General features: G+C 37.3%; 1 protein-coding gene across 1 annotated transcript in view; it reads left to right on the top strand.

The window, feature by feature from the left end:
* IL20RA (interleukin 20 receptor subunit alpha) overlaps positions 1–6,595 on the top strand; it is a 69,036-nt gene extending 62,441 nt beyond the window's left edge. The window contains exons 6-7 of the mRNA XM_072643423.1: positions 3,305–3,444; positions 4,308–6,595. Coding sequence (XP_072499524.1) covers positions 3,305–3,444; positions 4,308–5,114 — 947 coding nt within the window. The 3' untranslated portion in view covers positions 5,115–6,595. The remainder of the gene's footprint in view (positions 1–3,304; positions 3,445–4,307) is intronic.
* The last annotated feature ends 9,280 nt before the right edge of the window (positions 6,596–15,875 follow it).

Here is a 15,875-nt window from a genome sequence, read left to right as displayed (position 1 = left end):
CAGGGGATAGACCATAACACAAATTACTCAATGCATAACATTATATGGTGATTGAACCAAAAATTACAAAACAAAGGGATCAAAAAGGGCTTTTTGGATGAAGCAGCATTGGATATCAATCAGTGTCAAATCAGTAAGTAGAATAAGTACTAGGGAACACTTTTCACATAAAGCAAAATGTTTTTGGGTTTTACCAGGAAGATAAAAGGTTAACTTAAAAGCTTCTCTCTTTTTTCCTTTCCTTCTTGCCTTTCCCTGGAAAGTTGACTTTAAATTGTAATTACCAGGTTGTACAAAACCTTAAATTCATCTACAAGAGAAACTGGAACAATAGATATTACAAGTAGTGCAGCATACGCCTTTTCCTTAATCTGAGGGTTATTAAGTCCCCAAATAGAAACTTGAAAGGAAAGGGAAAACTGCTGTGATCACATTAAAATTCATCCCACCACGTCTCTAATCTCTCTCAAATGCACTGATTTAGGAAAGTGCTTAAATTTTTACTATTTTCCCAGGGTTATAGAACCCATATGTGAACATAAATTCCCCATCCCATCCTAATTTCAAAGTAAAATGTATTACAGGGAAAAAGGAAGAAACATATGCTAAAGGATATTCTGTTCCAGAACCTTCATGGCATCGTTCTGTAAAGTTAAGGATGATATAATTATCTGTCAGATTGCTGTTGTCATTGTTGTTCAGTCATTTCAGTTATGTTCAACTTTTCATAACCCCATTTGGAGTTTTCTTGGCAAAGATACTGGAATGGTTTGCCATTTCCATTTCCAACTCATTTGACAGATATGGAAACTGAGGCAAACAGGCCCAGAGTCATACAGCTAGTATGTGTCTGAGGCCAGATTTGATCTATCCATTATGCCACCTGGCTCTCCCCTCTATCAGATTAACCAAAGTGCCAATCAAGCTGCCCCCCCCCCCCAAAAAATGAACCAGATTGAAACAATTGTCTTATTTAATGAGATAATTACCATTGGAAATCACTTAAGCAAATGACAGAAATAGAGATCAGATTCCATTAAATGTGTCTTAAGCGTTCACATGGACCAGAAATCTTCATAGAATCACAGAATTTTAGATTTGGAAGGGATCTTGGTGGACATCTAGTCCAATACAAAAGGAATCTCTGTTATCACATACCAGACAAATGATCATCTAGTTTCTGCTTGAAGACTTCTAAGAAAGGGGAAGCCCATTGTGTCCCAAGGCCACTCAATCCACCTTGATTCAGTCCTAGATGTAAGCAAGTTTTTTCCTGACATTAAGCCTAGATTTTCCTCTTTGCAACTTAACCTCTTCTTTCCTGGTTCTGCCATCTGGGACCAGAGAGAGCAGGTCTAATCCCTCCCTCCAGTCTTTCGAACACTGTTGGAAGTGTCATATTCACATGAATCTTCTTTTTTCCCAGGGTTTGTTTAGTTTGGCTGTTTCAGTCATGTCTGACTCTTCGTGATACCATTTGGGTTCTTCTTGGCACAGACACTGGAGTGATTTGACATTTCCTTCTCCAGCTCATTTGATAAATTAGGAAACTGAGGCAAACAGGTCTAAGTGATTTGCCTAGGGTCACACTAGTAAGTGTCTGAGGCTAGATTTCAACTCAGGTTCTCCTGACTCCAGACCTGACACTCTGTTCACTGCATAAAAATGCCTAATTCTTTTAATCAATCCTCATATGACATCAAGGCTACCTAATATATTCCTGAGTAGTATAAGAAGGGCAGTTATGTAACTTTAGATATTACTTATAGCTCTACCTTTTGTCCATTATATTGGGGATGGCAATATGTCTCTTTTATGTCTCTCAGAAGGCTTTGATTTGAGCCCTTGAATATTTGTAACCCTCTCCTGTGTTACTTTTTTGAACATAGTAGTAACCTCCATGGGCCTTGAATCCTTCATGATTAAGTATGACTAGATTAGATGATCTCCTACCACCTGTCTAGTTCTAAAATTTCTAGGCAGACAAACAGATAGATAGATAAGCGTTGATGAAGTGCTTTCTATATTCTAGGTTCTATGCTAAGTGCTAGGGATATAAATAATAAGCAAGCAAGACAGTTCCTGCCTTCAAGGAGCTTATAATATAATGAGAAAAAACAAGACTTAAAGGGGACCTCAACAGGGGTAGGGACAGTAGAACGGATGAGTTGGCATGGCATGGAAAAGTCCATGAAATGGCATGGAGTTGCACCACACACACACACACACACACACAAAAGGCAAAAGCTTACCTATTAGAGCAGAAAAACCTAAAGGAGAAATCAAGATTACTAGTTAAGGGGAAGGGAGGTGGAGGTGATGATCTGAGTAGGCATGCTATCATTCTCCTAACTTAAAGGCATGTAGTAGTGTCTTATAGTTTAAAAAAATGTTTTTACATACATTTTGTCACTTAAGCCTCCGTAATGTTAATGGGATATAAGATCTTTCCCACCCATGAACAGTCTTCACATGGAGCCCATTAAGGGAAGCTTGCTTATAGGAAGGCTTTCACAACTTTTGCTAATTTCTATTCAGGCACTATATATTTGTATATATACATACTTTTTTTTCTGAAACTCATTTAGTTCCTTTATTGGTGAAATACCCCCACAAAATGAACGTGGGGAATTATTTTTTGTTACTTTGACTAGTTCTTCACAAGAAGGTGAATACATACACACATATGCATATATATGTGCATAAAGACATATATCTTTATAAAGAAATGTTTTGTGTATGTATTACATATAGTCTGAGTTGGTATTTTGCTTTGAGGTTTGCTCATGAGAAGGACCTGGTGATTCCCTGGTGGAGACTCTGAGTAGCCACATGTTCAGACCCCCTGGCTGCTCAGATATAAAAGCTCTCTTGATCCAGGGATGTATGTAAAGTGTATAGCAGTATTGCTTTGATTCAGTAGAAAGATCTGTCTGTTGGGCTTTATTTTTCTGCTGATATTTTCTCTGCATTTTATCTTTGGTTCAGGGTGCTGACTTTTCACCTGAACTAGTGAATATAATTTAAAAAGATTGTTGACCCCTTAAACAGCTATCTTTCCTAGTGAGGCAGATCTAAGAATTTGTGCTAGCAGCCATCCTGGCTGTGCCAGGGTGCTTGCTGTTACACCCTCACAAAGTGAAGAGACTCAGGTCAAAGTGAAAAGACTCAGGTCCATCCGTTCCTCCATCTCCAAATCTAGTGCTTTCTTCTACAGATCAGGGCTAGAACCCAGGTATCCAGATTCCCAATTTAGTTTTCTTTCTACTCTATACTCACTCATTTTTTTTCTTTTTCTTGACAGATCAAACTTCAGAGTTGAAAGTAAAAATCATCCTTTGTTATATTTTGCCCATTTCTGTTACAGCCTTTATTTTTTCAGTAATAGGCTGCTCCATGTACAGATATATACATATTGGCAAGGAGAAACAACCAACCAACTTGGTAAGTTCCTATCATCCAATGACACCAAATATAACAGCTATCTCTTTGTCAAGAGGCAGCTTGGCATAGTGGACAGAGAGCTTACCTTGAAGCCAGGAAGACCTAGATTTGGGTTCCACCCTTGACACAGGGATAATGAGAATTACAGATTGGCCCCTAATTAGTAGGCTTCCTTTATAAGTAACCCACAAAGACACTGACATAGATAATTTAAGGTTGACTAAAATTTATATTTTTTGGTTTTATTTACATTGTCATTATGAAATAAGGGAAGAATGATAATTATTTAGTTTAAAATGATCATGAGACCACACTGGCTAACTGATGAAAGAGTACTGTTTTTTGTGTGTCAGATTCCTCCTCTTTAAAAAAACTGCACCCCTTCTTGGAATCTTGAGAAAGATTAGTGGGTTAATATTAGCAAAAATCTCCAAGGGCCTCTGGCCATGGTTTTGAATGAATAGAGAGCAATACTGTTCTTCCACTGTTAAATCTTGTTTGCGTGTTCATCCACATAAATATGTCATGGTAATTGTTGTTCAGAGGTGAGATTGGGGGTCCAGATGTGAGGAATCAGCTGGGGTAAACATTCCAACTGATGAGATTTTCCCCTGGTTTTGTCACATTCAGTGACCACCTTATTTATGCCATTTCTAAGAAAGCCTGGGATTTTGATCTAAAAGGCAGAGGAACTTTGAGGTAACATTTGTTCAGGTCATAATTGTCACTGCCAGAATTGAGTAAGAGTTGATCTTTTAAAAAAGGGACCTGATAAAATCAAGGTTTCTTTTAAATAAATGTCCATTTTAAATTTTTAAAAAAGGTTTTTGTTGTTTTTTTAAAAACTCTGTTCCCCTTTTCAGGTACTGATTTATGGAACTGGATATGACCAAAGACTTTTTGCACCTGCTGAAAAAGTAGTAGTTAACATTATTACCTTCAGTATTATAGAAGATGCGAAAACTTCCTCAAAAGATCTGAGTTTAATGGGAAAAGCCAGTGACATTTCTGACCTCAGCACTGCTGAGAATATGGAGAGCAAGGGCCAACAGGAGGAACCAGAAGTGAAGCACTTGGGTTATGCTTCCAAGGCAATGGGCATTTTTGGTGACAATGAGGAAACTTTACACTGCCTTTCTCCAGTTCAACAAGGATTACTTTGTAGTTCAAGAACAAAGAATGAACCAGTTGTAGAATATGAGTTTGATGTGAGACCTAGTGACACTGGTACAGATTATCCAGATCAGGAGATTAACTTGCAAGAAGGAACATCCTTTCAGGGCAAACTAATGCTTGAGTCAGAGACTGCTTTAGCAAATTTTGACCAAGAAGCATTACTCTGTTCATACAATCCACAGCTAAGAAGTCTCCAACAGGAAACACAGGAAGACACAGAGACAAAAAAGAAACAAGAGGAAGAGGAGGAGTCAAGGACACTAGTAGACTGGGATCCCCAGACAGGAAGACTATGTATACCATCTTTATCTGATTGTGAACATGTGGTAGATGAGAAAGGAGGCAGGCACTCTGAATATGATGGGTGTCCAAATGAGGGACTTTTGTCAAAACTTTATGATGCACAATTGCCCAACAAATCACCCCCAGGAAATGAAACCTATCTAGTGCAATTCATGGAGGAATGGGGACTACACATCCAAATGGAAGATTAGCTCTAGAATCTTAGTTTATTTGTTACATCAATATTGTTTCAAGGCATGATATGACATACAGGCCGATGAGTCTAACTACACTAAAATAAATCACTCAAGAAAAAGATTAGTTTTTATAAACAGATTTTCCTCTATGAGTCCAAAATATTTTTTAATTTTAATATTTTATTTTTCCCCAATTACATGTAAAAACAATTTTTAATCTTTTTTTTAAAATTTTGAGTTCCAAATCCCCCTCCCAACCTCCCTCATTGAGAAGGCAAGCAATTAGATAAAGGTTATATATGTGCAGTCTTGCAAATAATTCAAAATATATTTAATTCAGCTGGTATTAGGTAATGTTTTCTAATATGCCCATTGAGACCAGCTCTTTGAGTACCTATTAGATGCATGGGGCTATATGTGTTTCATAAGGGTCATCCTAAAATTCTTTGTATCATTAATGAAGTTATTTAATAATAACATCAGTAATAATTCATGTCTCCATCTCATTGAAAGGGCTCCTTTTTTTCAGGAGCTCTTGCTCTGAGGTAGTTATTGTACAAGTATTATTGTCCTCAATTTCAAATTGGATTAAAGAACCCTAGGAAATGCTTCTAAATGAAACCCACCAATCAATCAGTGACAAATGAATTGTAGGAAGACTTCTCATTTCACTGCTCTGTCATTAATGACCCAGTTTTCCTCCTGGCCAAGTAAATAGGTCACCTCCATTCAACATTTGTAATTAGGACCACAAAATTTTCATTAACAGTCTAACACTGACTTTTAAATCTTTCAAATGTCACACCAAATTGGGCATTTACTAATAAGAATCCAGGGCTGGGGAATCTGTAGCCTCCAGGCCACGTGTGGCCCTCTGGGTCCTCAAATGTGGCCCTTTGACTGAATCCAAACTTCGCAGAAAAACTGTTTGAATTTGGATTTGTTTGAATTGAGTCAAAGGGGACCATATGTGACCTCAAAGCCACAGGTTCCCTGCCTCTGGATAATCCCTAATACTTGGATAGCCCCTCACAGTTTATAAAAATACTTCACATGCCCCATCTCATTTGATTTTTAATGAGTTCATTCCTAGGGTACATAGAAGTCCATAAAATTTTATTATTACTCCTTTCCAATTCAGAATCCTTTTTAGATAATTAATAAATGCTATACTTTTGCTGCTGTTCATCAGCTCCATTGTGCAAAATAAGGCCAAATCCTACACTAAAATATTATATTTATTTCTGAAGTTGCATTTAGGAGAAATATTTGCTGCTAAACTGCTCTGGGAGTTGAGCTATAATGTTACAGTTATAATAGCAATTGCTTGATTTATGCTGGGATCACTCCAGGAGAATGGCAGCTCCTTGAAGGGGAAGAGAGAGTCTATCTTGGTTTTTATTTTGGTATTCTCAGCACCTAGAACAATGTCTTGCACATGTTTGTTGAAATGAAGTATACATTGCTTTTTGCAAATAAATCACATATCAAGCAAAGCTAACATAATAGTGATTTTTTTCGGCTTTATAATTGTATCCCCTGTGCCATAAAACAATAACTTTTGAATATCAGGAGACTTCCAACAAATGGCAAACTCTCTGTGGTCTCTAGAAATGGAGAGGCTGAAGGCAGCTCATCGGCAGATGAATGTAGATGAGGGATCAAATTTAATCTCAAATGACATGTTGATGCTGATAAAGTCTTTCTCATCAAGCCCACAGCAGGGCATTTGGAAGCTCCGTTGATACCAGGTCTCCTCACCACTTGGTTACTCTCTACTTAAAAGATAAGGAGGACAACTCTGCGGTAATTTGAAAGTCCTGTAATGTTACTGTAGCATTTCCTTTTTTTTATAGTTTTCATTCATTTTTATTTTTCATTTTCAACATTATCTTCCATAAGTTTTAAATTTCTCATTTTCATTTTATTTATTTTTCATTTTCAACATTTATTTTTATTTGTTTTTAATTTTTTAAATTTTATTTATTTTTTTATTTATTTTTATTAATTTATTTATTTTTCATTTTCAGCATTCCCTTCCATAAGTTTTAAATTTCTCCCCTTCTCCCCCCCTCCCCAAAATGTTGTGCAATCTGATCTAGATTCTACACGTACATCCTTATTAAACACATTTGTACATTAGTCACGTTGCATAAAAGAATTATAATGAATGGGAGAAACCATGAGAAAAAAAATTAAACAGAAAAGAAAACAGTCTGCTTCCCTGTGCATTCTGACTACATAGTTCTTTCTCTGGATATGGATGGCATTGAGTCCTTTGGAATTATTTTAGGTCCTTTTGTTGCTGAGAAGTCAAAATCAGTCATTGAACAATGTTCTCCTGGTTCTGCTCACTTCACTCAGCATCAGCTCACATAAGTCTTTCCAGGATTTTCTGAAGTCCACTTGTTCATCATTTCTTATAGCACAATACTGTTCCATTACATTCATATGCCACAACTTATTCAGCCATTCCCCTATTAATGGACATCCCCTCAATTTCCATTTCTTGAGACCACAAAAAGAGCTTCTTTAAATATTTATGTACATGTGGGTCCATACCCTAGCATTTTTGGAATAGAGGCATTCACTTTTTTTCCTTAGACGCTGCCTCAGAATTCTCAAGCTGAATCAATGGAGGAGGGATGGATGGAGGAAGGGATACCTACTGTCCTCCAGCTGGAATAAGAATCATTTGGAACCACTGATGGCTGGCTTGATGTTTGACTGACAGCTCAGACGGGTGGTGACAGCCCTGCATTGAGTTATTTAGGGTGTTCCACCACCTCATTTGGTCTTAAAACACTAGGTCACAACAATGAAGCAGGAAAAAGATTGCCACCAATTTCTTTCCTCTGTGACAGTTTCCTCCTTAGGTCTTTGTATAAGAAAGAAGGATGTTTTAAAAAAGATATATTGGACTAGTATAGTATGTCAAGGATGGTGCCTTAGGGAAGGAATATAGGACAAAGATTCTCAGCTGTGTCCTGCCTGGTGTAGGGCTGTTGAGTATATAGCCCTTGCACTGTGCCCCAGCACTTAGCATAGTGCCTGACACATAGAAGGCACTTAATAAAATCTAGATGATTAAATACCCTCTTGAGGATTATGGACCTTTAAGGTGTTTTGCATGGCTCTGTCACTAGTTGCTAGGGACATGGTAGGAGTTGAAAGGAATTCATTCTCCTAATCCAACCTAACCATTAGGGGACTTAGTAGAATTGTTGACCTTTTTTTTTGCTCTGCACTATTGCTGTTTTAACAAAAGTTCCCATCACCCTTTAAAAGTGGGTAGATTTCACCCTCAGTTCCTTTCACTAGAGCAAAGGTCCCCATCTTGGCTCTATTTTGTCCCGTATCCATGAGTTTTTCCTTCTATTACTTCACAATCACTCATATCAAACCAGTGGTTCTCCAGGAAAGTGTGGTCTAGGAAGCACTGATACCCAGTGACCTTCCAGTGTCTCATGAACTAGCCCCTTTAAAATATTACACATTCGTTTCTAGTATTTATTTTTGTTGTTGTTTAGTCATTTCAGTTGTGTCTAACTCTTCATGGCACCATCTTGGAATTTTCGTGACAAAGATACTGGAGTGGTTTGCCATTTTCTTCTCTGGCTCATTTGATGGACAAGGAAACTGAGGCAAACAGGGTTAAATGACTTGCCCAGGGTAACACAACTAGTAGGTGTCTGAGGTCAGATTTGAACTCAGGAACATGAGGTACTTTATTGACTGTGGTACCTAGACAATTTTTTAAAAATCTACCACTTAATTTGATTTTCATTCTAAGTAGTCTCATATAAAATCTACTCCAGAGACTCCTATGATCTTTGGATATGGACCACAGACCAAGATAGTTCCAAGAAACATTGTTTTAGACAATTTCATCAAGCAGAAAACATACCCCCTTTCAAACATTTTGTATCATAACCTATGAGAATTCAATATACAATAAGTATCTAATGTTTAACAGCCAAAAGTAATTTATAGGAAGAGGTGGGAGGAAGGGTAAGAGATTGTAGCCTATTCACAGAAGGAGAAGCCATGTAGACAAATATAGTAGGATTAGAAAAAAAATCTAGTGCCTAATTGAGGCTATTTCCCCTTAAACTCCAATAAAATTTATGTTTCTATGGCTCTTTCTCCATAACAGTCCTGTGAGTAGGTGGAACAAGTATGATTATCCCCATTTTACAGATGAAGAAATTGAAGTTCAGAGAATTTAATTGACTTGCCTAGGTTGACCCAGCTAGTAAGTACATACACAAAGCCAGAATCCTAATCCCAGGTCCAATAATTCCAACCAGGCACCTTTTCCACTATAATTCTTTGTTTTCCCTTTTATCCATACTTTAGAGTCTCAAGCCAATCTCATTTGGTGGTATGGCAGATTTAGTGACTTTCTAACGTCACTGAAACAGAATGTTTCATTGTATTTCTTTCTCAACATTCTGAGCATATTAATAATAATAAAAAAGTGAAAATACCATGGATGCCAATTTTATAGGCACATAATTTCTCACAAAAAATATATGTACCATTCACTGGTGGGCACTCAGGTTATCAACGTAGCACAGGGAGACACCTATCAATTATATACTTCTTCTTCTGTAACCTATCTTAGAAGCCCCATCCACTCTGTTCTCACAGTATAGGGATTCCAGAAACAATCTCTATCTAGGCCTTTGACTCAAACGGAAACTGAAAGAATGAAAAAGGAATAGTATCTTTGGAAAGTATTATTCACCCATCCACCAACTGGCCTTCAATGATAGGTTTTTCTAAATCTCCTTTCCTGATAGATAACTTTTTTTCCAATTCAAAATCCCTAAATAGCTATATATTCAGTTGCAGGATAGAAGAACAAACCAGAGCATATTAACATGATTTTATTGGTGTGGGGAGCTTCTAGTGTGAAATTTTCTTCCATTGATACAAATAACACTAAAAGGTTAAGTGATTTGTCCAGGGTCAGAGCCATCATTAGCAGGACTTTGAATTCAGGTCTTTCTGACTTAATGAGTGGTCGTCTAGTCACTGTGCCAAACTGCTTTTTAATGAAACATTATGATGCTATAAAAATAATAATAAATGTGAAGCTGTCAAAGAAATATTAATATGCTTATGTAAGGTAATGCAAAGGCAAGTCAAGAAAATTAGAACTAAATACACATTCACATATATGTGCATGAATTGTGTATGTGTGTGTATGTATATGTTGGAATATGTGAATAAATGGGAAGAAAGAGGGAAGGAAAACACAGCCAAAGGTAGTAGAACTTCAGGCAGGCTTGGAAGGGGGCAAAGAATGACATCTTTAGTTCCTCCTTGTGCTTTGCTAATTCATTTGCTTCTGCTCTTTTAAAGGTCGAGGATTTTGTGTGTTTGAACCTTGTTTTAGACCTGGAATTGATCGCTATTGTTGACAGTGAGTAAATTTGCAAATTTTGGAAAGTAAATCTCTTAATGACTTCCATGTCTCATAAATCTCTCAGAGGTAAACTAGCACTACTCTATTAGCTATTGGTTGGCAGTGACATGACCTTTTTCATTAGTGCTTTTGATGCCTGAAAATGGCCATCAAACTCATAATTATTTTTTTAAGTGACAACAAAGAAGGGAACCATTAGAAGGCAATGGTATAGGCAAAAGGTTATTGTCAACATAGCCCAGCATCACAAGCCAAGTAAATGTGTGACTGTGTAAAGAGGAAATGTGTAGCTTCAGCCTGGTACAGTGCACAGGATGTAGAGACCTGCAGAGTCATATAGGATTAAAATAAATGCAGAAAGAAAATGTGTTTGCACAGCCCACAGTCAGTGGCAGCCAGGCCCACATGTTTAACTCTGATGAGAGCATTAAATAGAAGGCTTGATTGCTGTGATTGGGCACGCCTGTGTCATAAATCAAACTTACCCTTTCCACCCACAGTATCACTTGAGATGCAGATACTTTTTGCACAATGCTTTTGGAAGAGCTGGGTTTCACCATTTCATTTAGGGATTCTGTCCCAAAATCTTTTCTCTCCAGTAGCTTCTTAAAAGCCATGGGTAATGTAGAACTTGTGCCTAAAGGCACCGTAAATCTTCCTGTGCTATTTGCTCCAATTCTACTTAGATTAATTTGATGATGCAGGATTCCAGATCCATCTTGAACATGAAAAATTTTTTTATAGGTCAAGTTTTTTTTTCCAATTACAACGTGAATCGGCAACATATTGAAAGTGATACTTAAACCTCTTTGCTACAGCATGAAGGTTTTTGAAAAGATACATATATGCATATATGAAACTGTCTCAAATCTTGAAGTCAGTATTGGATAACAGTTTTTCTAAGAAATATGCAAGATCTTTCTTGCCTTTCCAGGTAGGGCCTTGCCATGTCTCTCCCTATTACTGAAATAGCCCCAATCTAACATTATAAAATGCTTCCACAAAAACAGGATGTTTATTTTAAAAAAGTGTCACATGCCATCTCAGGGAGGGGAAGAAAATTTAAAACTTATTTAAGTGATTGTTGAAAACTAAAAACAAATTAGTAATGAAAAAGGAAGATTTTTAAAAGTGTGTTATGGGAGACAGTTTCACAAAAGAAATAAGTATACTACAGACCATGAGCAGACCTGCTCAGAGGGTCAATTCAACTAGGGTTCCCTATAGAGCCAGCTTGGATCAGGAGTTGATTTGATTTGCCTCAGCAGAATTTTGTGATATTAGGGAGTGGTTCAGTCATAATGAGGTCTTGCAGGGTATGCCTCTATATTAGTTTAAGCCTTCAGAACCATCCTCCAAAAGACCCTTGTTTTTCCTCCCACTGAAGGCTAGCATGTTTCCACTCTTCTTTTATAGTTTTATATTCTAGTGGTTGAATTTTATACATGGCATTCCACTGAAGATGAGCTTTTAATGGCATTAACTTTCTACCAAGCCACTATCTCTCTGCTGTATTCAAGGCTTTTTCATTCCTTTCCTTCCCCAGATTAGGCAGTCAGCGGATATGTTGCCCCTGAAGCTGGATCCCTCTGTAATGCTGGCCAGCCTAGATTGCCTATCCCTCCCTTGCAGATTTATTTTTATTTTTCAATCTGTCATTTTCTGGAATAGAGACTACTTGGAGCTCATGCTTGGGCACAGAAGATAGGCATATGGTTCATGGTTTTGTTGTTGTTTTTGTTTTTATTGCATGTGCTGCTTAAGAGGATAGCTGAACATTGGTTGAGATAAATACAACCTACCCCTTTGCCCAAATGAGTGGGTGATAATTCCTTTTGAAGGTTTGAATATGCAAGTGTCTGACACATATCCTTCTTTCATCTCTTATACATCTTCTCTACATGAGTCTCCCCAAGAGCCCAGAAATGATGACATGAGAATCATTCTTAGGATATTTTTAGATGAGCTAGCAAGAGCTTATTGAGTAGTTCTCAGAATTACTGTATTTCTTCTGTTTTTAATAAGAACCTGGCAGCATTTACTTACAGAAAATGTATTGAACCTAGCAATAACTTCAAACAGATATCAGAAGTGACATCTAATATAATGTTTATAAAATAAAGATGTTTGTCTATTAAAATTGAATTAGGCTAATTTCTACTAATTTCAGATCATCAATAAATAATCTTGTCACCCAAAAGGCAAAATTGTCTCAAACTGAGGTGACTTTTTAGTATTTTCCCCTTGATAAATTAGGGCTAATTTACAATTCAGTTCAACAAACATTTATTGTCTGCTACATGCCAGACATTATGATGGATCCTAGAGATAAAATACCAACCAAACAAAAAGGAAGCAGTTCCTGACCCTTAAAGAGCTTATTTTCTATTGGTAGAAAACAAGGTGAATCCAGATGGCCAAATACAAAGTAATTTCAGGGATGGAAGGGTACTAATAACTGGAGGAATCAAGAAGGGCCTCGTGGAGGAAACATTTGAGCTGATCTTTAAAGGGAGCCAAGATTCCTCTAAGCTATATCTTTGTGCATCTGAGTTAAGACAAGATGTTTGAGTTGCCCGTAAACAGGAAATAGCTATTAGGAGATTATTTAATGAGGGCCTTATTATGAAGGCAAGTAACTTGTTAAATTAAGGTCTCATGCTTTAATGAGAGATGAGGTTGTGTTAAAATACTAAGAGGTGAAATTCTTTCCAAGATATGGGAGGTTGCCACATACTGATGAAGGTCAAGCCCCCTTTTTGTTTATGTCTGAAAATGTATGCTTCATTCTGTAGCTACAATCCATTGCTTCTCTGTCAAAAGGTGGGATGTGAATGTCACCATAACTCTTCTGGAATCACAATTGCACATTGCAATGACCTCACAGTTGTTTTCCTTTTCATTATGGTAGTCACCTAATAAATTTGTTCTCCTAGGTGGCACAGTGGATAGAGCAGTGAAATTGGAATCAGGAAGACTCATCTTCCTGAGTTCAAATCTGGCCTCAGATGCTTAATAGCTGTGTGACCCTGGGCAAGTCACTAACCCTGTTTACCTCAGTTCCCCATTTATAAAATGAGATGGAGAAGGAAATGACAAACCACTCCAATATCTTTGCCAAGAAAACCCCAAATGGGCCCATGAAGAATCAGATATGACTGAACAATAACAAAATTTCTCTTTACTTTACTCTGCATCCATTCATATAAGTTTTCCCAAGTTTCTCTGAATCAGTGCCTTTCATCATTTCTTACAGTGCAAAATGTATGTTTACGTTCTTAAACTATAACTTGTTCAACCGTTCCCCAATTGATGGATACCCAACTTTGCCTCTAGTACTTATCTCTTACTGATAGGCAGTAAGGAATCAGCTAAAGAAGTCTAAAATATCTTAGTGAAAGACAAGAATCCAATATAAATCAAATTCCAATGAAAAACAACAAGTATTTTGTTATTTCTTTAACCTCTTTATTGATTACCTGGGTACAGTCCAAAAGGAGATGGATTAAAATCCCAGTTCTGACCCTTCTCACCTAAAAAACTAAACTGTTCTGAGCCTCATCTATAAAATGAGGGGTTTGGATTAGGTGACCTCTAACATCCCTTCCAGCTCTAAATCTATGGTCCTATAACCTGTACTGAAAAAGGAAACTAAGATTTATCTTAGAGTTTATCCTACAAATGAATCAATTGTCTGTTTTTCCTATTAAGTTGGCACCTTTATTACAAACTACTGGTCATCATTAATAAATAAAATTATGTTTAGGTTTCACAAATCTTGTATTTCATACCAAAGACTTGTGAAATTCAGTACTCTGTGAACATTTTCAGACTAAAAACATCTCTCTGATCAAGATATGAAGCAGAATTTAAAGTAACATCCAACATTCAAAATTGAAATATGAGGAGAAAAAAACCATTTGTTAATCATTCCTCCATATCAGAGCCATAAGGTTAGTTGAACCTGATGATATCCAGAATATTGTTTTTGATTCAGAGTTCTACACTGTAAGGATATTGATAAACTGGAGTACATACATGGGATGATGAATAGAATGAGAAGGGATCTAGAAACCATGTCATTTGAGGCATGGTTGAAGGAAGTAGAAATGTTAGCCAGGAGAAAAGATTATATGAGTGTTACATTAATATTTAAAGGGAAATCATATGGATGAGGGAATGGATATGGATGATGGAGTGTTGCTCTTGAAGACAGGATCATTATGTTCATAAACTATAATTTTTTTTCCAAAGTAGTTTTTATTTTCAGGATTCTGGGCTCCATCCTTTTCCTGTATATAGTCTTGGTACCCCAGAGCTGACAAGAGTGCTGGCATCAATTAGGAAATCTTGTGTCCATCAGGCAATAAACACTTATTTATTAAGCAGATAGGGAAAGTAGTGTAAAGGCCAAGGATCCAGAAAAGAGATAATGTTTTGGCAATCCAATGGGCCAAGTTTGAGGACTGTGGAATGCCCCTCAGGATGTCACTGTCTAAGGGAAAGTCCTGGGTTCTCCATGCTAGTTCCAGCTCTGTTCATTCTTGACTGGAAAAAATTCATCATCTTGTAGTCAACCTGGTAGTAAGCTTTTCTGAATTTAAGTTAACATAGTCCATTCACTAGAGCTGGACATGATTCCATCAATCAATAAACATTTATTAGGTACCTACGATGTACAGTTAGGGGGAATACAAAGGCAAAAGTTGAGAAGACATCCCGTGCCCTCAAGGAGTCCCATCATGAGAGATGTACACAAATAAGCAAATATAAAACATATACAAGGAAGTAGAAGGTAGTGGCTAGGGTCATTGGAAAGGCTTCCTGAAGAAGGCAGTGTTTGAGCTAAGCATCGAAGGAAACTAGGGATTCTAAGAGTCAGAGATGAGGAGAGAGAGCATTTCAGACATCAGCAACAACCTGAATGAAGGGACAAAGAGAGGAGACAATGTCATCATATGAGGAACAGGAAGTAAGTCAACCTGTCTGAACCATAGAACAAAGCAGATTAAATGATGTCAAATAAGTTTGGAAAGGAAGGTTGAAGCCAAACTGTGAAGGGCATTACATGCTAAACAGAAGAAACTGTCCAGGGGACAGTCGTTGGAATGTTTTTGAGTAGAGAATAGGAATGTGATGTTAGCAGCTGTGTGGAGAATGAATTGAAGAGAGAGGTGAGGGTGTTGGGGTGGGGGTGGGAGGAAGGGCAGGGAAGCCAATTTGGATCTTATTGCAATAGTCTAGACTAGACATGATGAAGGCTTGAAGTAGGATGGTGCTCATTTGAGTTGAGAAGAGACTGACGTGAGATGTTAAAGTGGTAGAAATGATAAGATTCAGTC

Source organism: Notamacropus eugenii, chromosome 2, assembly GCF_028372415.1.
Source record: "Notamacropus eugenii isolate mMacEug1 chromosome 2, mMacEug1.pri_v2, whole genome shotgun sequence".
NCBI classification, from domain to species: domain Eukaryota; kingdom Metazoa; phylum Chordata; class Mammalia; order Diprotodontia; family Macropodidae; genus Notamacropus; species Notamacropus eugenii.
The sequence above is the reverse complement of the archived record's forward strand: the minus strand, read 5'-3'. Positions and strand labels throughout refer to the sequence as shown.